At 30.3% G+C, this 25,434-nt stretch overlaps 1 protein-coding gene across 2 annotated transcripts in view; it reads right to left on the bottom strand.

Moving 5' to 3' along the window:
* Positions 1–25,434, bottom strand: part of Fur2 (furin-like protease 2) — a 496,857-nt gene that overhangs the window by 90,139 nt on the left and 381,284 nt on the right. For both annotated transcript variants that reach the window (XM_065510151.1, XM_065510152.1), the window contains exons 4-6: positions 22,736–22,840; positions 22,399–22,656; positions 13,430–13,564 (exon numbers count right to left, since the gene is read on the bottom strand). In XM_065510151.1, the coding sequence (XP_065366223.1) occupies positions 13,430–13,564; positions 22,399–22,656; positions 22,736–22,840 (498 nt within the window). The remainder of the gene's footprint in view (positions 1–13,429; positions 13,565–22,398; positions 22,657–22,735; positions 22,841–25,434) is intronic.

Raw genomic sequence — 25,434 nt, 5'->3', positions numbered from 1 at the left:
TGGTAAATTTTTCTTAACACTTCAGAATATACAGCATCATTATTATTTTGGCGATAAAGTAACTATATGGTTATTTATAGTGCTGTAAAGTCAAAGGTTTTTTCTTGTCATTTTAATATTAGAAAAATTTAATTTTTTTACTTTTGAATCGAAGTAGCCTGTGCTTTTGTCTTTAAAGTTTTGTTTTGCAAATTAGCACATGTTTTTATAACACAGTTAGCAGTTAACCATTCCACGTAGTTATTAAAGAGTTTTTGCGTGTTCTTTTTATATAAAAGTCTTTTAAATCTATAGAAACTAAATTTAAAAAAAAGTTTGAAAGACCAGAACAAATTAAATGAGGATATTAGGGGTTAAGTGTAAATTACATCTAATAATGTAAAGTATCAAGAGTAAGTACTATAAATTTAAGTTGCAATTATCTGCCATTCCAATAACCAGAATGATTTCAGTGCCTTTATATTTTGAACATTTTTTTGGTATTTTTTTGGTCAATTTAAAAAAATTCCTTACTTCTAGAACATCCATGCTTTTTTGGCCAAACCCTGTATTTGAACATCGAAATATTTATCGATGTTATTCTTAATACAAATACCAAATTTCAAAAATTTTTATGAAGAAATAAAGAAGTTATGAATTTTTGGCCGGAATTGACCACCGTGCAATGTTAGTCTTTATATCTCATTAGAATGACAGTTGCGTGTAAATGTCTATTCTTTTAAATTAAATTGCAAAAGTAATTTTTTAATTTCAAAATTTTTACAAGAAGTGAAAAAATTTAATTTTTTCACCCTTTAAATGCACCTCAAAACTTTGTGCGACGACCGGCACGGGTTAAAGTCGTTTAATCGAGCTCAAATTTCGGCTATCTCAATATCTGGGAATCTCAAAAAAGGGGAATCGTTTTGTGTGGTCCAGACTAACAAGATTCCGATATTTTTTTCTCCATATGAGATCTGGTCACTCTAGTGTCCACTTATCTTCGGTCTGATTTGGCATCCTGTCACTATCGCAAGCAGGGTCTTGAGTAGAATCAGAACAATAATCTGGTATTTGTACCAAACTGGCTGAATCTTGTTAAAAAATAATTTAATAGAACAAAAAAGTTGTCCAAAAGTGTGATAGATTTTAAACGAAGATAGACTACCTGATCGAACAAAGTGACAGAAAGCTCTACAAAAACCTTAATTATAGGGTTTCCGGAAAAGGTTCATAAATTCAAACTAAAACTGTAGGTTTAGTGGTTTCTTTTTTATTAACATTTATGTATGTCAAGATTTTTTCGATCTCACTCCTTATATGATCTATATACTGTCAAGTGTATAATTTTTAAGTGGAAATAAAACTTTTTGCATTCTTTCAACAATGCAAGACAATTTCTTAATGGAAAATAGTTGAATTGAAAATTTGTTTGCAAAACGAAAACTTTGTTTAATACAATTTAGGGCAAGACAAAGAATTTCAACAAATGTTGTTAATTATGTTTGATGTTTGAGTGTCTTTAGTCGCATAGAAAAAGTTTTAATGTTATTAATAGAAAAATGTGAAGATTTTGATTAATTAATTAAGAAAAATATGACAATATTATAAAATTTTTGGAGGAGGGAAGAAGTTCGTTAATAACTTTATATACAGAATAAATATGTAAGGAAAATAATTGAAAATTGGAAAGAGAAAGCAAATAAGTTACTTAGATATTCAATAGAATTATTTTACTAATGCAAACGATTTTTTATATTTTATGCGTATCTTTTACATAAATTTATTTAATGTGGGGAATAGCAACATTCATCAGTTAATTTCTAAAAACTGTTCTTTTCAAACCCAATAAGCACCGAAGACCCCAACAATTCACTTGAATACTAATGTAATTATGTTTTAAACTTGAAAAATATTTGAAAAATTTAAATAAAATATATGGCTTGAATTTATGTATCCTTTTTACTGGACAATGCTATTGAAATAAAGTATAATAAAACTGTAATGCAATAGCTTGACTATAATTAAAGCTTGAATTACACTTGCTTGCAACTTGAATTCCAGTAAAAATGCAGAAAATTTGTATAAACATTTATCAAAATTGTGTGCAATATGCGTAATTTTCTTTAGTTTTTTTAAATTTAAATTGTAGCTACATTTTCTTCGAAACATTTTTCAAACATGGTTTCTTTTCAATATAATTTTTCTTCTACGAATTGTAACTCCTCATCTTACTGTCCTTTAGCAAAATTCTTTACTAATTGAATTGATTAAAACTTTTTGATTTTGCATTACTGCACGAAAGACTTGCTATACACATAAAAATCATGTTAAAGGAGTTGGTAAAAGTAAAATTGATACTAGCAAAAATGTCAGTAAATTTGAAACTAAAAACATCTTTGTAAATCGAAAATTTTGCCTGTAGCTAAATTTAAAAGGAACTTGAAACTGAGTACATAAATGCAAGAAGGAAATGCTTGAAATAAATTAAAATGTATTATATAATATACAATTATATAAGGTTCTAAAACAATATAAAATCGATACAATATTTGCTAACGAAACATTATTAATATGTTGATAGGAAAAGTTTTAGGAAAACAAGGTTTCAAGTAAAAATGTTGCTGCAACATTTTTTATAGAAACATGAAAAGGAATAATATGAAAGGAGTTGCACTAATAGCACAGTTTCTGTTCAAGAGCTTAAATTTATTTATATAAAGAAAATCAGTGAAACTGTCATAATTTACAAAACAAAATTTAATCATTTTTTTTTATCATGAAATACCATAAACATGTTGCTGGGCAACATAGGAATGTTTTTCATGTTGAAAAAAGTTTATATAAAACGTTTGTATGCAAAATTCATATTTAACAGAGGAGTACTTAGCTTTTTTTCTAAAATATTAAAACAATGTTGCCGGAAACATGTTTTCATGATGAACAAGTAAGAGTGTTACACATTATTAATTGTTATAAGACATTTTCTAAGGGGGACCTTGTATGGGAACCACCGACAAATATTTCCCGATTTTCGTCATAAAATTTGTGCAAAAATTTATCAGCATTGCCGCATAATCAACAAATTTTTGACTTCTCAGATAGCATTGCAGTGCGACATTTGTAGGGGGGCTAGGTGAAATCATGGACCGATATTGCCCATTTTCAATACCAAACAAACAATATCAACAGATAGAGAATTTCAGACAGCTAGCTCTTATTCTTCGGGCCCGTATTCGTATTTTCTACAGATAGACGCACAGACAGACTGATGAGCTACAAATGGATTGACAAAATCAATCAATTAATCAGTCGTTTTTTATGGTGGGTATAAAGATAATTTTGATGAAAAATAACAACTCAGGAAAGAGTTGTTCTCATAAAGGTTGTTTAATCTCAAAAAGAGCTTTTCCACAAATTAAGTTTCTTTTCTAAAAAGCTTTTATTTTAAGACAAAAGTTTTTCTATCGAAAAGCTTTCATATATGGGGCATTTCATGTCAAGTGAACCAACTTTTGAAATCGATGTCTTCCGATCGGGATGAAATTTGCACCAAGGTTAGCTCTATTGGATAGTAACTCAGACACAATTTTTCAACAACATCGGTCGAGAACTCTCTGAGTTATAGTGGGTAAAATTTTGACAATTTGGTCAAACAGGGGTTTTTTCTTATCCATGTAACTTATTACCTATTGTTCTTAGCAAAATGTGTCCCAAATAGTATAGATAGCTATTTCTTCGATCTTTCGAAAAAAAATATTTAAAAAAAAAAATAAAAAATTTTTAATATTTTTTTTCCGAAATCAAAAACTTTTTTTTTTTTTTTTTAAATTTTTTTTTTTTTTTTTTTTTTTTTTTTTCTTAAAATAAAGTTTAGATATTTTCCTTGAACACCTACTTGGTCGCTAAGTGGGATGAGAGTGGGATATCTATCAAAATAAATATTTTGTAACTCAAAACATAAAATTTTTGACTTTTTTTGCAAAATCAAAAACTTTGTTGACTTTTTTTTTTTCAAAATGGACCCTTTTTTAATCTTTTTTTTTACGCCAAACAAAAGCTTAGATATTATCCTTGAAGACCCTTTTAGTCGCTTAGTGGGATGCGAGTGGGATATCTATCAAAATAAATATTTTTTAACTCAAGACTTACAATTTTTGACTTTTTTTTTTGCAAATACGATTTTTTTTCCAAATGGGCCCTTTTTTTAAAATTTTTTTTGTAGTCAAAAGAAAGCTTAGGTCCATTCCTTTAAGATATTTTTAGTCCCTTAGTGGGATGCGAGTGGGATATCTATCAAAATAAATATTTTGTAACGCAAGACATACAATTTTTTAATTTTTTTTTGCAAAATCAAAATTTTTTTCCAATATGGGCCCTTTTTTAATTTTTTTTTTGCTCAAAAGAAAGCCTAGGTCCATTCCTTTAAGATATTTTTAGTCCCTTAGTGGGATGCGAGTGGGATATCTATCAAAATAAATATTTTGTAACAATTTTTTAATTTTTTTTTGCAAAAACGAAATTTTTTTCCAATATGGGACTTTTTTTTAAAAATTTTTTTTTGCTCAAAAGAAAGCTTAGGTCTTTTCCTTTAAGACCTATTTTGTCACTTAGGAAGATGTGAGTAGGATATCTATTAAAATAAAAATGTTGTAACTCAAGACATTCAATTATTGACTTTTTTTTTGCAAATTCGAATTTTTTTTCAAAATGGGCCCTTTTTTAAAAATTTTTTTTTAGTCAAAAGAAAGCTATATATTTTAGGTCCCTTAGTGGGATACGAGTGGGATATCTATCAAAATAAATATTTTGTAACTCAAGATATACAATTTTTGATTTTTTGGCAAAATCAAAAACTTTTTTGACTTTTTTTTAAAATGGGCCCTTTTTGTAATTTTTTTTTTTGCTATAAAGAAAGCTTAGGCTTATTCCTTTAAGATGGTTTTGATCGCTTAGTGGGATGCGAGTGGGATATATATCAAAATAAATGTTTTGTAACTCAAGACATACAATTTTTGTGTTAAAACATTTATTTTGATAGATATCCCACTCGCATCCCACTAAGGGACTAAAAATATCTTAAAGGAATGGACCTAGGCTTTCTTTTGAGCAAAAAAAAAAATTAAAAAAGGGCCCATATTGGAAAAAAAATTTTGATTTTGCAAAAAAAAATTAAAAAATTGTATGTCTTGCGTTACAAAATATTTATTTTGATAGATATCCCACTCGCATCCCACTAAGGGACTAAAAATATCTTAAAGGAATGGACCTAAGCTTTCTTTTGACTACAAAAAAAATTTTAAAAAAAGGGCCCATTTGGAAAAAAAATCGTATTTGCAAAAAAAAAAGTCAAAAATTGTAAGTCTTGAGTTAAAAAATATTTATTTTGATAGATATCCCACTCGCATCCCACTAAGCGACCAAAAGGGTCTTCAAGGATAATATCTAAGCTTTTGTTTGACCTAAAAAAAAAGATTAAAAAAGGGTCCATTTTGAAAAAAAAAGTCAACAAAGTTTTTGATTTTGCAAAAAAAGTCAAAAATTTTATGTTTTGAGTTACAAAATATTTATTTTGATAGATATCCCACTCGCATCCCACTAAGCGACCAAGTACGTGTGCAAGGAAAATATCTAAACTTTATTTTAAGAAAAAAAAAAAAAAAAAAAAAAAGGACGTCTTTTAAAAAAAAGTCAAAAAAGTTTTTGATTTCGGAAAAAAAATATTAAAAATTTTTTATTTTTTTTTTTAAATATTTTTTTTCGAAAGATCGAAGAAATAGCTATCTATACTATTTGGGACACATTTTGCTAAGAACAATAGGTAATAAGTTACATGGATAAGAAAAAACCCCTGTTTGACCAAATTGTCAAAATTTTACCCCCTATAACTCAGAGAGTTCTCGACCGATGTTGTTGAAAAATTGTGTCTGAGTTACTATCCAATAGAGCTAACCTTGGTGCAAATTTCATCCCGATCGGAAGACATCGATTTCAAAAATTGGTTCACTTGACATGAAATGCCCCATATATCAAAAACCCTTTAGTAGCTTTTAGAAATAATTTTTTTAAAAGCTTTCAAATAAAGATTTTTTTGTAAAAACTGTCTTAGCTAGAAGCTTTCAAATTTAAGAATTTCAAATAAAGTTTTTTGTAAAGAAATTCTGCAAAAGAGATTTGAAAATAAATTTATTTCACATAAAGCTTTTTTACAAAAAAAAGTTTGTTTCCCAGAAAAACCTTTTTAGAGAAAAGCTTCTTCACACAATGCTTATTAAAAAAACATTGTTGAAATAAATTTGCATGAAAAAGCTTTTGCATATACATAAATCGTTTTAACAAAAACTGATTTGTCAAATAAAGCTTTTGATAAACGTACTAAACTATTTCTTCTTACAGAAAGAAAGCTTTTTTAAAAGAATATTATTATTTAAATTTCTTGCACTGAAAAGCTTTTACAAAAAGCTGTTCCCTTAAAGCTCTATCAAAATTGCTCGTTTTTGAGAAAGTTTTTTCACATAAAGCTTTTATATACAAATAAATTTTGTATATCCATTTCTTTAAAAAAGCTAGTGCACATTAACTGTTCTTTCAGAAATAGCTTTGTCAAATTTTAGCATAAAATACAATAGTTTTCTAAATAAAGTTTTATTTACAACAATTTGTTGCAAAAATTTGTTACTTAAAGCTCTTTCATATAGGGCTCTTATTAGGAAAGTTTTTTAAGATAAATATACTTTTCGAACAATAAACAACTTTTTCAGATAATATTTTAAAAAACTTTAAGATTTTTTGAGTTGAATTATAGCCGCCTGACTTTAATTAAATTTCAACTCTTTGAAGGATCAATAATAAATAAGTTTTTACATGTTTAAAGAAATTTATTTTACAACAATATTTTAAGTACTTTACAAAAAGGGCAAAATTAGAAATATGCACATGCCCATTTAAAAGAATACTTGAAAATACCTCAATATTTACAAATTCCAAAGTATATTAACATGGTCAAGATTTCTGTAAAGGTCCTTTAACAAGAATTACAACATACATTGTCCCAATCAAAAATATAAAAATTTACAGACAAACAAATGAAAATATTAACAAAAAATAACTTGAGCCTGTTCAAGTGTCCTTAAAACCAAAGTATTTGTATCGTACTGTAAGTTGGCATCATTTTCAAATATACATTTCAAATAGTTAGTCAGTATCATTGCAAAGTAATCGTATCATTTCATATTGAAGACAATACACAAAAAACAATAAACATTTTAAGTTGTTTTTCCTTCTTATTTCCATTTTTTTTTTTTTCGTAAAATGTTGATGTTTATGTCAATGATGCATATTATTCCCTGGATACTATTATAAATTCCTATTTTCATTCTCTGCAAACATGTTACAATATTTTAGTTATGGTATTTTGGCTTATATTTTTTCCCTTTACTTGTTGTCTACTTTTCTCTCCTTATATAATATGTATTCTATTTTTTATTGCTAAGAAATGTTGGTTGTCCTTTTTATTTAGATATATTTTGTGAAAAAAATAAAAAAAAAAAACTTAAAGACAATTTAAAGCAACATTATTGACACAAATCACAACATAACATAACGGCTAAGAATAAGAAGGTTGTCAGGTTATAAGTTTGTAGATTGTAAGACAGAGAAATAGAGAGTGAGAGTTGTAGCTGTTTATATCCTTTTCTAGGACATTCATGCTAGAATATAGCAGACAATGCTTGACAATATGATGAATTCCCACGTGAGGGAATTATTTGGATTTTCGTTTGTTAGTTTTTTTTTTACTTTTTTTGAAGTGGCCTTTTCTTGCTTCAGTTTTTTATTTTTATTTTTTCTTTTGAGAGTATGTATAGCATTATTATTTTTTAAGCTGTAAAAAATGGACAATCAAATGATTTTTTTCTGAGATTTCCTAGTAACTGTAACAATTGGATATAAGTTATCTTTAAAGAGCATTTAAATTAGAAAGTTTTAGTACAGTATGGTGCTTTAAATAATGGATTATATTTTTAGAATAAGTAAAGGAATACTTATTTGATTTAGCATAAATTGTAGGCATAATTTAAAGACTTTATAGATTTTTAAACCGGGGTTCATAAATACTGGTTTATAGTATTTTTGTATTTCTGTTTTCAATAGCAACATGTTGCTAGCAGTAAAATGTTTAGTTGAAATTGTTTGCCTATTAATCGTCATCTATTCGATTTCATTTCTTTCCGAATTTGTGCCATATAATCCATAAAAGTTTTAACCGCAAATTGAAATTAAAATATTGCCAGCAACATATGTTTCATAAACATCAGAAAAAAATTAAAAATTACGTTTTTGTTGCTAAGTTTTACAGATTTATTTTCAGAATTTATTATAAAACAAAATGTTGCTGCAACATGTTGCTGGTTTCATAACAAATAATAATATGCATATTTTAGATTTTAGTTTTGAACAATATATTTTCAAAATAAAGAGTTAATAGCCATGAAAGTCTCCTATTGAGAAGATAATAGTCTATCTGATTCCAACTCTGGTCGATTTCACTTGTTGTTAGAAATATGTTGATTAACAAAAGACAACATGTTGCAAGTAACATTAATAAGCAACATGTTGCGAACAACATAACTGCTCTCATGAATTCAAGACTTTCACAAATTTGTTATTTTTTAGATTTTTTTTAAGACACAAGAAAGCTAAATATTGGGAAGTTGCTAGTCTATCTTATTAAGGCTACTGGTTCCATTCTAACTCTGGTCGATATCACATACTTCAGAAATTAGTTTTCATTACTCAACACTGTAAAGCTAAATTAGGAATAGGTCTCAACATGTTGTCATCAACAAGTTATTCTCACGAATTCAGGACTTTTATTAAATATTGAATATTTTGCATAACTATAAAATGTTCTTCTTTCCTTGAAAAATAATATCTATAGCAATATAGTGATTAATTTAAAAGTGAAGTTGTGCTAAATTATAAGCAACTTATTGACACCATACAGTAATTCTAACGAATTCAAAAAATTTTAATTTTTCTTGCTTTATTGCTCTTAAGTTGAAAGAAGTAATAACTATTTGTAAAACAACTGGTTGCCAGCCAAATAATTACTCTCAGGAGTTCGATACCTTCTTAAATAAGTGATTTTTTTTACAAAAATTATTTGTGTTTATCCTTTCTTTTGATAACAATATGATAAGTAATTAAAACTTGATATTGATTTATAAGCAACATGTTGCCAGCAACAAAATTATTCTCACGTATTCAAGACTTTTACAAATATTGTTTTCTTTATAAAAATCTCGCGCATCTATTGGGAAAAACTTTTTTTAGAATTTTTTGAATAATCTAAGGATGCAGTTTAGCTTAATTAATATGCAACATGTTGCCAGCAACTTTCACCAAAATATTTTGTTTTCTTCCTTTGTTTTCCAAAAAAGTTACTAGCAACATGTTAATTAGTTTAAAGAAAAATTGGTAACTGTTTTATAAGCAACATGTTGCCAGCAACACAATTAGTCACACAAATACAAATGAGTTTATTATAAAAATTGTTAGTTTTTCTTTTATTATTTTGTTACCAATATGTAAAATAATTTAAAGGTGAAGTAGTGATTAATTTATAAGCAACATAATGCCAGTAACTTTCGCGAATTCAAAACTATAAAAAATATTGAATTATTTACGAAAAATGTTTTAATTTTCAGATCTTCCTTTGGAACAACCTGTTTTTGTTAAATAATTTAAGGAGAAGTGGTAGCTAATATAAGCAACATGTTGCTAGGAATTCAGTTATACTCACGATTACAAGGCTTTCTCAAATAGCTCAGTTTTTTACAAAAACATTCAGTTTTCTGCTTTGTTTTGAAAAAAAAAACATGTTGATAGTAAAAGCTTAAATGGTAACTGAATTATAAGCAACATGTTGCCAGGAATGTAATTACTCAACAATACATGATTTTCTCAATTAAGTTAGTTTTTTTACAAATATTTTTAGTTTTTCTTCTTTGTTCCCAACGAAATGCTGATAGGCAACATGTTGATTGATTTAAATGTGAAATGGTAACTAATTTAAAAGCAACATTACCACCATAATGAATTCAAAGCCTTTATAAAATATTGTCTTATTTTAAATAATAAAAAAATCTTTATTCAAATCAACAACTATTATCAACTCTACTGTATCCCTACAGTAGATAGCAACAAATCATCAACATCCTTTTTATACTGCTTAATGTAATACATTCACATTTACATTATAAATAAAGTTATCATGCTGTCTGTTAGATTAAAAAAGAAAAATACGTAAAAGAAACAAAAAACAAAACTCAATATACAAATACTTATATAACAAAACAAAAAAACAAAAAAACGTTTCATTTGCAACATTTTCACAGAGCTTCGTTCGGAACAGAAGATGTAAGTAGATGAAGGATGTGACAGACACAGCAGGATATAGGAATTTCATAGTTTGTAAACAAATAATGAAGAAAATTGATTTTCAAGGGCGTAACGGAGGAAAACAACAAAAAAATAAAAATAAAATAACGAACTGGCAAAGTGTATTTGATAAAATGACAGAAAAATGGAAATAAGCTGAAATGCTAAGAATATATGTGTGTATGTGAAGAGAAAAAGAAGCAATAAATCAATTTTCCTGTAGATATTTTTATTTTATTTTTTTTTTTTTGGGAAAATAAACTGAATGTAAAGATATAGTAATTCAATGTATCTAAATTAAATATGTATGAGGGATTGTATGTGCAAGGTTGTTTTTAAATGCGAGTGTGTTATTGAGAGGATATGAAGAAATTTGTTTCGGAATTTCATTTAAAATTTGCAATAAATATCGCAATAGTTACTTAATGTTCAGGAAAAAATCTTTTAAAACGAATTTTATTGTGTTGTTAAATACATTTGGATTTTGTTGAAATTTCTTCTATATAAAGATCTACGATTGAAGCTAAAATGGGAATGTGTAAAGACTTACGATTGAAGCTAAAATGGGACTGTAGAAAGACCTACGATTGGAGTTAAAATAGGACAGTAGAAAGACCTACGATTGAAGCAAAAATAGGACTGTATAAAGACCTAGACTTCGAGCTAAAATTGGACTGTAGAAAGACCTACGATTGGAGTTAAAATAGGACCGTAGAAAGACCTACGATTGAAGCAAAAATAGGACTGTATAAAGACCTAGACTTCGAGCTAAAATTGGACTATATAAAGACCTACGACTGAAGCCCAAATTGGACTATATAAAGACCTACGATTGAAGCCCAAATAGGACTGTATAAAGACCTAGTCTTCGAGTTAAAATTGGACTATATAAAGACCTAGTCTTCGAGTTAAAATTGGACTATATAAAGATCTACGATTGAAGCAAAAATAGGACTGTATAAAGACCTACGATTGAAGCCCAAATAGGACTGCATAAAGACCTAGCCTTCGAGCTAAAATTGGACTATATAAAGACCTACGATTGAAGCCCAAATAGGACTGTATAAAGACCTAGTCTTCGAGTTAAAATTGGACTATATAAAGACCTAGTCTTCGAGTTAAAATTGGACTATATAAAGACCTACGATTGAAGCAAAAATAGGACTGTATAAAGACCTAGACTTCCAGCTAAAATTGGACTATATAAAGACCTACGACTGAAGCCCAAATTGGACTATATAAAGACCTACGATTGAAGCCCAAATAGGACTGTATAAAGATCTAGTCTTCGAGTTAAAATTGGACTATATAAAGACCTACGATTGAAGCAAAAATAGGACTGTATAAAGACCTACGATTGAAGCCCAAATAGGACTGTATAAAGATCTAGTCTTCGAGTTAAAATTGGACTATATAAAGACCTAGTCTTCGAGTTAAAATTGGACTATATAAAGACCTACGATTGAAGCAAAAATAGGACTGTATAAAGACCTAGACTTCGAGCTAAAATTGGACTATATAAAGACCTACGATTGAAGCTAAAATGGGACTGTATAAAGACCTACGATTGAAGCTAAAATTAGACTGCATAAAGACCTACGATTGAAGATAAAATCGGACTATATAAAGACCTACCATTGAGTACAAAATTGGACTATATAAACCCCTACATTTGAAGCTAACATTGGACTATATTGAGACCTACGATTGAAGCTAAAATTGGATTACATAGGGACCTACGACTGAAGCTAAAACGGGACTATAAAAGACCTGCGAATGAAGCTAAAATCGGATTGCATAAAGACTACGATTGAAGCTAACATTGGACTATATTGAAACCTACGATTGAAGCTAAAATTGGACCATATAGGGACCTACGATTGAAGCTAAAATTGGACTATATAGGGACCTACGACTGAAGCTAAAACAGGACTATAAAAGGCCTGCGAATGAAGCTAAAATCGGATTGTATAAAGACTACGATTGAAGCTAACATTGGACTATATTGAAACCTACGATTGAAGCTAAAATTGGACTATATAGGGACCTACGATTGAAGCTAAAATTGGACTATATAGGGACCTACGATTGAAGCTAAAATTGGACTATAGAAAGACCTACGATTGAAGCTAAAATGGGACTGTATAAAGACCTATGAAAGAAGCTAAAATTGGACTGTATAAAGACCTAGGCTTCGAGTTAAAATTCGACTATATAAAGACCTACGTTTGAGGTAAAAATGGGACTGTATAAAGACCTACGATGGAAGCTAAAATTGGACTATATAGAGACCCACGATTGAAGCTAAAATTGGACTATAGAAAGGCATACTATTGAAGTTAAAATTGTACTGTATAAAAACCTACGATTGTAGCTAAAATGGGACTGTATAAAGACCTACGATTGAAGCTAAACTTGGACTATATAAATACTTACGATAGTAGCTGAAATTGGACTATATAAAGAATTGCAACCACGATCTATTTAATACTCTCAACTCATACGTAGAATCGTAAATGTAGTTGGAAGTTTTAAAATAACTAGGAATTCATAATTTTGTTTGAAAGCATTTAGTAAATATGTTTTCCAATTATTTTTTAATTGTGAAAAAATCTTTAAATCTATTTACAAACAGCAATGTTTTCAGAAAAACATAAACTTTCTCTTTATTATACATTTCTTTCATAAAATCTTTAATTTCTCAGAAAAAAAATAAGGAATTAAAACAATTTTGTTTTTCTTCTTACTGAAACTATCTATCTATGTTTTTATAAAAAAAAAACTTTTCTTGACCTCTTCATTTAGCCATTTTGTTGTTGTTTCTTTTAATTCTTTTCTAAATTGTTTCCACTTTTACTTATGAAAACTATATTTAATAGCTTTAATGGTCGTTTTTTCAGATTTGTGTTCTGTTCTGTTTTATTTTTTTTTGTAGCACAGAGCAAAAAATGTAAATGAAAATATTTCCAAGAATAAAAAAAAAAATAAAGAAAAATATATAGAAACTTACATAGTTTTGAGCAAGGTCAGGATGATTTGTTTGTATGCCATCGTCCAGTATGGAAACAACTACACCCTTGCCGGTATAACCTTTTTGCCATGCAGGTCCTATATTCATATCCAAACCATCTTTGGCGCCACCATTCTGTTTTGTTTTTTTTTGTTTTCATATTTATGTTCACATGACCGTGTAAATCCATATACACACATAATTGAGCACATCCGGTTAAGAGAGCGAGCCAACAGCACACAGACATCATCAGGATGGGAGTGGGAAGTCGATACGTTGTCGTCATCGTTGTTAGTGGAGTGTGTGTTTTTGCATTAATAAATTAAATTGATTGTATGAAAAAAGGGAGAAAAGATGATATGAAAGAGTTTGCAAATACAAGAAGCTGTAAAAATATATAAATTAAAAACTAATTTATTTGTAAAAGTCACTACTTATAACTACTACTATGTATATAAAAGTTTTAGTTTTTTTTTAGTTGCTATATTTTTGCATAAAAAACTGCAAGTTTTTCTACATAACAAACGTAATCCTTTAGTGTTTTAGTAGTTGTGTATATAAATTTGTTACTGTGTATTTTCATTTTACATAGTTTGTTTTATTACTTTTTTTTGGGACTAATATGTTTTTAATTACTTTACACCACTAGCAGCAGCAGTAACATCAACAGCAGCACCAGTACCTAGTATTGTTCGTTAGTAAATAATGTTATCAAGCAGACATTTAACAATCCTTTTTCATTCAGCAACTCCTTTTATACATCTTTTCGTTTGGCTTTGTATCTTGTAAATATTATTCATTTTATTTTTCTTTTTCTCAATTTCAAAATGTTTTCAGTTTGTTTTGTTTTGCCAAAACGTTAATTAGCGTAAACAAAATATTTACGCTGAATTTTTTTAATTACATGTTTAGACTACTTATTTTAAGCTTTTGCATAAGAGAAAATATAATTGGAAAACGCAATGTTTGAAATAAAACATAAAGTCAGCAAGGGAAAATGTAAAAAATGTTTGTAATTGATGCATGTTGGCTTCTAGGAATATTGCACAGTAGGTAGGATTGCCAAAATATATATTTTTGGACCAATTACAAAACAATGTAATCGAAATTATAGGAGATTGCCGAAAACTTTCACAAAAATTAATTAATTGTATTTGTTTTTAATAAATTCTACGTAATTTTGAAGGGTTCATATCGGTCGTTTTTGAACATTAGTTTTGAACATTATAGTGTAAATGTCGAAAATGTCGAAAAAATATCGCCCAGGCTAGCCGGAAAAGTTTCAAGACCAATAGTTGGAGACTTTACTCCAACATTAAAATCATTGGGAGCTACTCAAGCAGCAATTTCAAAACGATAAATATCTATGGTGATAAGGCAATTCCCTGTATATGGTGGGAACAAAAGGGTGATACTCTTAAGAGCTGCTGAAATCTGATAACACCATCACAGGGAACCTGTACCGAACTCAGCTGATTCCTTTGAAGCGAGCAGTGAGTGAAAAATTACCGGAATATGCGGCTAGACATGAACTCGTAACATTTCGTCATAACAAAGCTCGGCCACATGTTGCAAAACCTGTTAAAAAGTGCTTGGGAGGTTTCTCACCCGCACAGTGGGGCAGAATCATAATTATTTGGAAAAAATCTGGCATTTCTAAACGGCTGGTCCGATCGGAATAAAATTTGACATGGGCGTAGCTAAAGAGCATTCGAATTAAAGTTATTAAAATAGGCCCTACAAATCCTCCAGAGGATGCTCTATGGGGGCTCAAATTAGGGTACCTTCGACAAGCGCTCGGCTATGTTATAGGCATTTGAAAATTTAAATCTTTAAAATGTAGGTGGTAATTTTTAAATTTTAAAAATGTAGGGAGTAATTTTGGACCGAATGGACTAAATTAACAGTAATATACGAAAGATTTGAGAGCAATATCAATTATGAATCAAAAAATAAACGATTTTCAATTTAATAATTCAAAAAATAGTAGATTTTTGCTGTTTTTGTTGGCCGAAAAGGTGACTTGTTTTATTAAAAAAAACTCTCTTTAAGAAGAGATAACAATTTTATGTTTTTCTGTAAGGTATCTTTACGGAAACAATTTTGGTATAAAAACATGTCCTATTTTTTGAATATGTCGCTAGTACGCCCTTCGGATTTTAACCTATTTTTATACTCTACACCACCATAGTGGGGAGGGTACAATGCGTTTGTGCAGATGTTTGTAACGCCCAAAAATATTAGCCTAACACCCACCTTAAAGTAGAATCACTTTCTGAGTCGATTAAACGATGTCCGTCCGTTCGTCCGTCTGGCTGGTCGGCTGGCTGGCTGTCCATGTAAACCTTGTGCGCAGAGTACAGGTCGAAATTTTGAAGATATTTGGATAAAATTTGGTACGTTTTATTTGTGTGGCCCAAGGACCAAGCCTATTGAAACTGGCTGAAATCGGTCTATTATTTCACCTAGCCCCCATACTAATGTCCTTCCGAAATTGGACTTTATCGGTCATAAATGTTTAATTTATATATTTATCTCCACAAATTCCGCTCCAAATAAGTTTTGTATATACAAAATTTATGTCACCAAATTTTGTTACGATCGGTCCATAATTAATCATAGCTCCCATATAGACCCGCTTCCGAAAATCACTTTAACGTGGATAAGTCTCTTAAAAATGTTGGTATGCACACAAAATTCAACATAACTAACTTTCATATAGACATTAATAACGCGACCTAATTTCATCGTGATCGGCCCATAATTGGTCATAGCTCCCATAGAAGCCCACTTCCGAAACTCACTCAAAAATATAAATTATTGAAATTTTAGAAGAAAAATTTGAACTTTGGACCACATATTCTAAAATACCAAAGCTGGGATCAGAAAACGGAAAGTAGCTTGATGTGTTCCCTATTTATCCCCAAAGTATTTTACAGTCCCGAAAGAAATCTGGAACCCATGAGAAAAATTTAAAAAATAGAATTTTTAGGATTTCTGGTCCAATTTTTAGGAATTGCGGGATTCCATTTGACCTTTTAAAAAACGTTGAAAATTTCATTGAGATCAGACTTGCCGTTTAGAAATGACAGATTTATTTGCTAACAAACACCACTGTGGAACATTGAAAATAACAGAGATATTCTAAAAATTAATTTTAATAAAATTTCTGTTTTAAAATTAAATTTCGGTCTGTCTGTCTGCTTGCTTTTCCAACTGTCTGTCTGCACTACTCACTTTCTACATGTCAAATGCAAAAGAACAATTTAACATTTCCATTTTTCACTTTTATTTGGTATAAAATTCATCTTAAAAAATAAACTTTTTTCAATTGTTGTTTTTGTTAAATGTAGGAAAACATATTAACATTTGCAAATACAACTCACATATACAAAAAAACATGCAGCAAAAGACATTTGTAATTCATTTGAAGTTTTTGATTTTCTGCAGCACTTTAGGAAAATACATATTTAACAAGAATTTCATTTGGAAACCACAGACTACATGCTGGTAACAAGACCACATAATATACATACAGATATGTATGTACGAATTTGTTTATATATAAGAGAGTGTATGTGTATATTTTAAACACATATGTATGTAGTTTCTAATACTAATAGAAATATGCATGAATGTATGCATATAAATATATATGGTTAGTTAAAAGTCGTATATGTTTATATATATGTACATAAGTACAGATGTATATAGAAATGTATAAATATGTATAAGTTAGAAATTTATTTATGTGCAATAAACTTGAGATTGCTTTTAGCAAGCTTTTTACGTTTGTTGTCTTTAGAAACCTTTATTTAATTTCAGTTGTTATTGGTTACTTTAACCAATTCTCCAGAAAACTAATAAACTAGAGTTGGGCATTAAAACTAATACACGTACAGAACGTTAAATTGGATCTTTGACAGTTTTTTTTTCTTGGACCAGCACTCAGGGGATGACCACTACTCATGCAAAGCATTGTGTTGGAACTAGGAAAATAGGTTATGGGAGGCAGGATAGAGGGAGTAGTGTTTGTAGACATTTGATTTGAATTTTCCTATATTGAAAGTGACAGGAAAGACTTCAGGAGGAAGCTTGTTCCACATACGGACAGTACGGCTAAAGAACGAATTTTCCCTGTAACGTGTTGCGCGATCTACTGTCCAGTCGACAACGAATTGATGTGCCCTTGCCGAAGAGCGTGTGTTGCGTAAGAGCACATACCATTGTAGTATCGGTAGAACAGTGAAACACAACCCACATTGCGACGATGTTCCAGTGAGTAAATAGAGCTGGATACCCTACTGTCACCGATAAGCATCTTCGCTCTCTCCTGTACGCGGTCGATTAACTCCAAAATAGACTTCGAATCAACCGGCCAAAACATGAGAGTTGTATTCCATTTTAGGTCGGATATAAGTGGTGTAAATAGTACGGAGATCAGATGGGGTGAAGTATTTCTTACACCGTTATAGAAAACCAAGGCACTTGAATGCTTCTTTCGACACTCGAAAAATGTGTTTCCTTATTCCTTAATATTTACACCGCGCCCATAAAAACAGATGGAGCAACATGATCTGTTGTGCGTTCGTGAGTTAACATGCACCATTGAGTCTTCTGTGCATTGAAATCGACTCTATTCGCACAACACCATTCAGAGATTGTCACAAGATCTTGGTTGAGCGTATCATTCATATTTTGCCTCATTGCCCCAATCTCCGACAGGCTTGGTTTATAATTGAATGCATATGAATGGCAAATGTTGCTGTCATCTGCAAATGAGTAGATAGGATTGGAAGTTTGACGTAGAAGGTCGTTTATAAAGATAAGAAATAGAGTAGGAGAAAGGACGGAACCTTGCGGTACCCCTGAGTTGATCTTGAACTCGTTTGATAAAATTCCATCTATAACAACTCGTATAGTGCGATCTCTCAGAAAGATCGATATAAATCGAGAGAAGTTATTACCGACACCAAAAGCAATAAGTTTTGCTAAAAGCGCACCATGCCATACTCTATCAAACGCTTAAATATCTAGAGCCACCACTTTACTTTCGCCAAAACGGTGTATGGAACGACACCATTTTTCCGATAGGAAGGCTGAAAGTTTCCCGTAGAGCGTCCTCTACGAAAGCCATACTGCCGGTAGCTGAGTAAATTGTTGGACTCTAAATATTTCAAAAGATGGCAGTTAACCATACTCTCCATAACTTTGGAAAGTGCAGAACAAATTGCTATTGGGCGATAATTTTAAGGGTTGTTAGCCTCTCCCTTTTTAGGACTTGGCGTTACATTAGCAACTTTCCAACATACTGGAGATTTGCCGCCACGGTATAAAGTGCTGAAAAGGTTAGCTAATGGACGAGCTAGCGTCGAAGAACACTGCTTCAAGACCAGTGCTGGTATACCATCATTTAAAATACAATCCATAAATTAGTTTGAGTTAGTAGCTTTTATGAAAAGCTCTCTACTTTACACTCTGTAGCATTGGTCGGCTCTCATAGCCACCAGGAGTCGAATGCCGAAAGCTGTTCACTTAAAGACAACATGAATATAACCAAAACAAATTTGTGAAAGAAATATCATGTTTACTAATGCTGCAAGTTCTGTTTGTGCCGACCACTGGTCTATAGTACTTTTTGTTTGTCTCCTTATTTTCTATTTAGTACTTAAACTTTTAAGTTATTAAAAATCCTTTATATCCTTTTATTATAATAATACATTGCAGTCATAATGTGATTACGTATGGAATTTATGAAACTGTTTTTTTATTAGTTTTTTTGGTTTCATATTGCTTCCAGGAAGCTATAAACAAAAATAATCATATGCAGCAGAAAACAAAAAAAAAAATGTATAGTAATAAACTGGGAAATAAAAAGATGTAATAAAAATTTGAAATTAAAATTGTAATGTAAATTAAATTTTGTGTTTGAAATAAAAACTAAATAAATAAAAACTGGTAGTTGGTAAAAATCATGTCAAAGAATTGAGAAAACATTAAAGCAGCATCTCTGTGGCGGAGATTTTATGACTTTCACTTGAACACTATTTCTCAAAAAAAAGAAAATTTGATCACAGTTCAAGAAAAATCATCCTAGGCTATGAAATAAAAACTGAGAGTTGGTAAAAATCATATAAAGGAATTACGAAACTTTAAAGTAGCATCTCTGTAGGGGCGATTTTAAGACACAGATTGAATGAAAGTTTGGACGCAGTTTGAGCAAAATCTTCAAATATTCACCTTGAAAATTTGATATCAATCGCAAAAAATTGGCAATAAGTCTGAATATTCTAAACTGCAAAATGACATATGAACGAATCGTAGAGTATATTGTCTTTAAACATATTAAATTTTCGATCTCCCTGTTAGAATACAAGGTGAGAAAAAGGGTGTCAAAGTGGACCAACTTTGTGCAGATATGGACAGATTTCAATCAATTAGATTTTATAATAAAGCAATAAAATTCAAACTTATTTTATTGAGTGTATAACTTAAAAATGCAGGATTCACAACAGATATCGTATCTGTCGAATGAGGTTTTTGTCTTTAATTTTAAGGGTATGCATCTGTCATTTATTCCCACTTAGTTATTGAACATTACAACAAAAGAGTTTTTTTTTTGGGTTCGAAAATGTCGAATTTTGTGCCAACAAAGCGTCCAATGCGGGAAATATCGCTATACTTCTTTAATTTTAAAAAAAGTACAGCTGTTGCACGCCCATTGCTAACCGAAGCTTATGGTGAATGTGTTTCATCGATTTCAATGTGCGAGAGATTATTTGTGCGGTTCAGAAGTGGTGATTTTGACATGGAAGACAAAGATCGCCCAGGCCAGCCGTCTTTATGGAGAAATGTCTACAATTCTTGGTATTCAAACTCAATAGGTGTTTGAAAAATCATTGGGAGCTTTTCAAGCAGCAATTTCAAAACGATTGAGAGCAGCAGGATTCATCCAAAAGAATTGAAGTCGAGAGACTTTAAAAGATGATCGTATTTGAAACAAAGCCAACTAGCTGTATCGACACCAAAGTCAAATATCCATGGCGCTAAGGTAATGCTTTGTATTTGGTGTGACCAATTTGGCCAGACCAAATTCAATTGAAGCGAGCATTGGCCGAAATATTCCCAGATTATGCGCCCAGACATGAAACCGTAATATTCCATCATGACAACGCTCGGCTACATGTTGCAATATCTGTTAAAAACTATTTAAAATTAAGTGGTTGGGAAGTTTTATCTAACCGGCTTATAGGCCAGACCTTGCATCGTCCTACTACTATTTATTTCCATCGATGCAGGACACACTCTCTGGGACATGCTTCACTTTAGAATGGAGTCTATGAAATTGATTTTATTTGCACTTAGCCTCAAAAGATAAGCAGTTCTTCTGGTGCGGAATCTGTATGTTGCCAGAAAGATCGGAAAAGCTTATGACCTCCAACATTATTCAAATTCCTTTTGTTAGCAATAGGGATCTCTACACAAAGTTTTGTGATGCTACCTCCCTTGGAAATAATTTTTGCCGCAATATTGGCTTTTGGACACAGTGCATTGCCAGAATTCATAAGACAAATGTACCTTTTTTGTCGTTTTTCAAACCGATTCCGACAACGATTTGATTTTATGACAACACCGATTGTCTGAAAGCTTTTTACGTGTTATTTGGGAATATATTAGAAATAAGTGGATGGTTTTAGAAAAATATTTTGACATACATTACTGAAGATATTTGGAAAAATAAAATAAAGTCATGGTAAAAAACGAAAATGTAAAAATTTATACTTATATGTCTTTTAAACTGGAAGAGATAAGTTAATGAAGTTTCTTTGCCATCCCACTTGTTTTATCGCAGTGTATCACTCATTGAAAACTGTCCATATTTGCACAAGTTAATTTCTATTAAATATTTTCCTAACCAGAGGTGGTCGACTTTGATACTCTGTATCTGAACTTGAACTTCTAAAAGCTTATGTCCTCTTCTCAGGTTAATTTTTTTAATTGGTCCAGTAGTTTAGAAGTTTTAGATTTATTACCACTTTTTTGCGATTGATTTTTTTTTTTGCCTGATATGCTAGTCCATGCATAATCCTAAGCTGTGTACTTTATAATTCAATATAAAATTAAGAAGCTAAAGAAAATAACTATGTTTTCTAATTAATTCAAAACGTGTATAAATTGTCTGACACCTTTTAAATATGACCTCTTTGACCATTAACATCTGCAGGCAAGTTATTTATGGAAACTTTTAACTACTCGTCACGAACTTGAAATTCACACTCATTGAAGCCTACATATCAAGGATTAATTAAGTGTTGCATATTTTAAGGTATATCCTGCTACAGCTGTAATTAATGGTAAGTTTTGTTCAATTTCATGACTGGTTGATACCCTACAGATATTTTGATTAATTGCTACATTCATTTGAATTTATATTTAAAAAATATGTGTGGAAATTTAAGCATTTTGTTGGGAGTAAAACTTTTTTAGTATCGATCTCATATTAATATTTATTTCTAAAGTAAATTTTTTTTTAATTTTAATAAGATTGTAATAATATCTAAAAAACAAACTACTTTTAAGCAATTTTGCTGAATTATGTTGCTGAAGCTAATATTACACTAACTGACTTTTCACATGAGTTGAGAAACTGAGCCAATTTTGATTATTTATTAAGTATATAAGAAATTAATAAATTATTTGTTTGAATTTATTGTTTTAATATTCAATTCTTATAAAAACTCAGTTAATGTAAAGTGGCTTTATATTTAAATTAATTGTATTATTTTCATCTCTAAACTCAAAAAGCATACCATGTATTAGTTATTTTTATTTTATAACAAATTACCACTGTAGGATTAAGGATTTCCATTTGCCATTACCCATTTGCTTTTCTATATTGATTTTGTGCGTGTGTTGATTTTCGATAGCAAACAAATATAGAAATCAAATCTTACACATACTTTACTCACCAAGTACCATTGTTCCTTGAACAAAGGATCGGGAAAGATATTGTGTGGACCGGCATCACGGTATTGTATGCGTGGTGCCCGCGGTACTAACGGACGATACACAGAGGTGGGATGATATGATAAACGTGATGTTGGCATACTGCTGCCAAAACCAGTTGAGGGACGTACAACATCATAAGGACTATAGCCGGCTATGCTACTATAGGAGCCATCACGTTTTTGGCGGATTTTTTCATGTTGCTGTTCTAACCATCTGACCTGAAAGGTTTGACAAAAAAAAAATTACATACAAATATTTAATAGGATGTTAGTTTGTTTTCAACAAGTATGAACTTACTTCTGGCTCAGCATTTAAGGCGCTATGGTGTTCATCACTAGTTCTTAGGGAACGTTTTGAGATGCGTTTGTGGTGGAATAAATAGTAGTCTTGTAAAGAGCCAATCTATAAATAAAAAATAACAACAATTTTATAGTTTATAAGCAAATATTCAAATTTAAAATAAAAATATATTCAGCCTAAAAATATGCAACGTTTTAGGAAAAATCTTTAAATTTTATATACAAAGCACATTGTTTTTAATATTCTAAAAAATATATGCCTGCAATAAAGAAAACCTATAACAATATTTTTTAATTAAAATGGTATAATCACAATATACACAATCATTTATTTACCCTGTAATGTAAGTCTAACCTTTCTGACCCAACCTTCAAAATCTTACAAATATTTAAGGTTTCTTCTAAAACTAGAAATATCCAGTATTGTGTTCACAAACATTTCCATTATATTTAATTATTTTCAGCAAACAATTAAACTCCAAATTCCTTAACTGAAAATAAACTTGAAAAACACACACTTTTCTAAAAAAAATTTAAAAAAACAAAACCCTCACAGCATGCCATACTTTTTCCTCAAGATCTTTTACAATTTCCTGCTATTTGGTTTCCTTATCTATTTTTTTTTTATATAATTTCCTTTTTAATTAAGTTATAATTATAGCCAAGAAGAATTTATAGAAAGCACATGGGCAAAAAAGTAATGTAAGAAAATCAATTTTAAATTAAATGAAACCCTACAAAATATGATTTTATAGAAAACTCACCAAAAAAGAAAAGAAAAAAGTACTAAATCTCAAATATAAATTTCCAAGAATAAAACCTCGCCGCAAGTAAACAACAAATAACAAGAACAAAAAAAGTTAATTAAATTGTTAGAAATGTCATCAGGTAATATTGCTATAACTAAACTAGAACTAGAAAAGTTAACAATTGTAGCAGGAACATGACCACAAAAGTTAAAGATATTCTTAACAATTTCAACAAATAGTTTTGCTTTTTAAGGAATTCTGTTTTTTTATTTTCTGCTCAACTTAATTTCCAGAATTTCTTTCAACGGAAACGGAGGGAAAGAAATGTTTTATAAAAATCTTGATATTTTATTTCCGTTAACCAACATGTTTATTTGAAAATCATTTTATTTATGTTTTACTTGTTATTGAATTTAGTGTAGCAATATAAATATTAGAAAGAAACATAAGTTAATATATGTAATGGCATACATACATATGTAGGAATCATGTCAATTTGTAGGAATGAAAACTGAACTAGAACTGAACTAGAACTGAACTAGAACTGAACTAGAACTGAACTAGAACTGAACTAGAACTGAACTAGAACTGAACTAGAACTGAACTAGAACTGAACTAGAACTGAACTAGAACTGAACTAGAACTGAACTAGAACTGAACTAGAACTGAACTAGAACTGAACTAGAACTGAACTAGAACTGAACTAGAACTGAACTAGAACTGAACTAGAACTGAACTAGAACTGAACTAGAACTGAACTAGAACTGAACTAGAACTGAACTAGAACTGAACTAGAACTGAACTAGAACTGAACTAGAACTGAACTAGAACTGAACTAGAACTGAACTAGAACTGAACTAGAACTGAACTAGAACTGAACTAGAACTGAACTAGAACTGAACTAGAACTGAACTAGAACTGAACTAGAACTGAACTAGAACTGAACTAGAACTGAACTAGAACTGAACTAGAACTGAACTAGAACTGAACTAGAACTGAACTAGAACTGAACTAGAACTGAACTAGAACTGAACTAGAACTGAACTAGAACTGAACTAGAACTGAACTAGAACTGAACTAGAACTGAACTAGAACTGAACTAGAACTGAACTAGAACTGAACTAGAACTGAACTAGAACTGAACTAGAACTGAACTAGAACTGAACTAGAACTGAACTAGAACTGAACTAGAACTGAACTAGAACTGAACTAGAACTGAACTAGAACTGAACTAGAACTGAACTAGAACTGAACTAGAACTAGAACTGAACTAGAACTGAACTAGAACTGAACTAGAACTGAACTAGAACTAGAACTGAACTAGAACTGAACTAGAACTGAACTAGAACTGAACTAGAACTAGAACTGAACTAGAACTGAACTAGAACTGAACTAGAACTGAACTAGAACTGAACTAGAACTGAACTAGAACTGAACTAGAACTAGAACTGAACTAGAACTGAACTAGAACTGAACTAGAACTGAACTAGAACTGAACTAGAACTGAACTAGAACTGAACTAGAACTGAACTAGAACTGAACTAGAACTGAACTAGAACTGAACTAGAACTGAACTAGAACTGAACTAGAACTGAACTAGAACTGAACTAGAACTGAACTAGAACTGAACTAGAACTGAACTAGAACTGAACTAGAACTGAACTAGAACTGAACTAGAACTGAACTAGAACTGAACTAGAACTGAACTAGAACTGAACTAGAACTGAACTAGAACTGAACTAGAACTGAACTAGAACTGAACTAGAACTGAACTAGAACTGAACTAGAACTGAACTAGAACTGAACTAGAACTGAACTAGAACTGAACTAGAACTGAACTAGAACTGAACTAGAACTGAACTAGAACTGAACTAGAACTGAACTAGAACTGAACTAGAACTGAACTAGAACTGAACTAGAACTGAACTAGAACTGAACTAGAACTGAA

The sequence above is a fragment of the Calliphora vicina genome, chromosome 4 (genome assembly GCF_958450345.1).
Source record: "Calliphora vicina chromosome 4, idCalVici1.1, whole genome shotgun sequence".
NCBI classification, from domain to species: Eukaryota; Metazoa; Arthropoda; class Insecta; order Diptera; family Calliphoridae; genus Calliphora; species Calliphora vicina.
This window is presented reverse-complemented; position numbering and strand designations above follow the sequence as displayed.